Here is a 1,071-nt window from a genome sequence, read left to right on the forward strand (position 1 = left end):
CTCTTATTTTTCAATTTTCTTTATTAGAAATGTTTAAAATGATATAACATGCATTCTCCTTCAAAAAACAATAAAAGTATTAATTAATAAAATAAAAAATTTAATTTTTGGTCAAGAAATGAAAAACATATTTTATTTTCAAAAAATAGGTTAAAACTTTGCATTACACTGCATTATATTGAAGTAAAAGGGCCGTAGACAACTTTAAAATAGTCATTCAGAAAGAAATTTAAACAAAAAATAAAACAAAATTGTTCAAAGTAATAAATTTTAAAGTTTTACTTATAGGACGGCGTTAGCAAAATTTATCATTTCGTCTTTTTCCGAGCTTGGGGTACGTGAGGCAAATTTCAAGTTGTCGAGGTAAGTGACCAATCAATCATTCATTTGCCGCATTATGATTATATTCATTTGATATTTATAATATATGTAGTAACTTATGGTTTCATTAAATTTTACAATACTAATGATATTGAAATCTTCAGAAATAGCAATACGTATTATCTAAAAAAATGCTCCTTACCGCGATTCTCGTTGTGATTGTTCTTGCATTGATCTACCACTTTGTTACTAAAAAAAAGCAAACTTTGGAATGGAAAGAAACGCGAGTTCAACCAATGACAGCAATTCCTGAAAAGAAAACACCAGAGGAAATTATTAAGGAATCAAAAGAACTGCAGCTAAAAGCAGACAAGAAACAGGTGGGAAAAACAAAAAAGAAGACAAAATCCAAAAAGAGCAAGAAAGCTATTAAAAGCATACCGAAAGGAGCGGATAAAAGAAAAGAGAAAACAGAAACTGATAAAAAAATGGAAATGACGGAAAGTTCACCTGAAACAATTCCACCAGTCGCTGAAACAAAAGATGTAATTCCGCAATTGTATCTAACGTTGCGACAGAATAAATAACCAAAGCAGCTGAAAAATAAGACGGGAGATTCAGAAAAAAGAAAAGAAACTGAAAGAAATCCTATCCAAAAACAGTGAATGGAAAAGAGATGTCGTAAGCACTATGATGACCAAGAGAATCTGAAAAAATTGCGACTCAGTAGCCCATTCAATGCCAAGATTG

At 30.4% G+C, this 1,071-nt stretch overlaps 1 protein-coding gene across 1 annotated transcript; it reads left to right on the forward strand.

Annotated features, from left to right (window-relative positions):
- Positions 1–512: 512 nt before the first annotated feature.
- On the forward strand, positions 513–908 carry Tsp_15876 (conserved hypothetical protein). The gene has a single exon (XM_003366878.1). The coding sequence runs from the start codon at positions 513–515 to the stop codon at positions 906–908; it is 396 nt and encodes a 131-aa protein (XP_003366926.1).
- The last annotated feature ends 163 nt before the right edge of the window (positions 909–1,071 follow it).

This window comes from Trichinella spiralis, assembly GCF_000181795.1.
Source record: "Trichinella spiralis strain ISS 195 chromosome Unknown Scfld5253, whole genome shotgun sequence".
Classification (NCBI taxonomy): Eukaryota; Metazoa; Nematoda; class Enoplea; order Trichinellida; family Trichinellidae; genus Trichinella; species Trichinella spiralis.

What these genes read in the sequence shown, in the direction of transcription:
- Tsp_15876 (XM_003366878.1), top strand. Translation starts at nt 513, where the DNA reads ATGCTCCTTACCGCGATTCTCGTTGTGATTGTTCTTGCATTGATCTAC.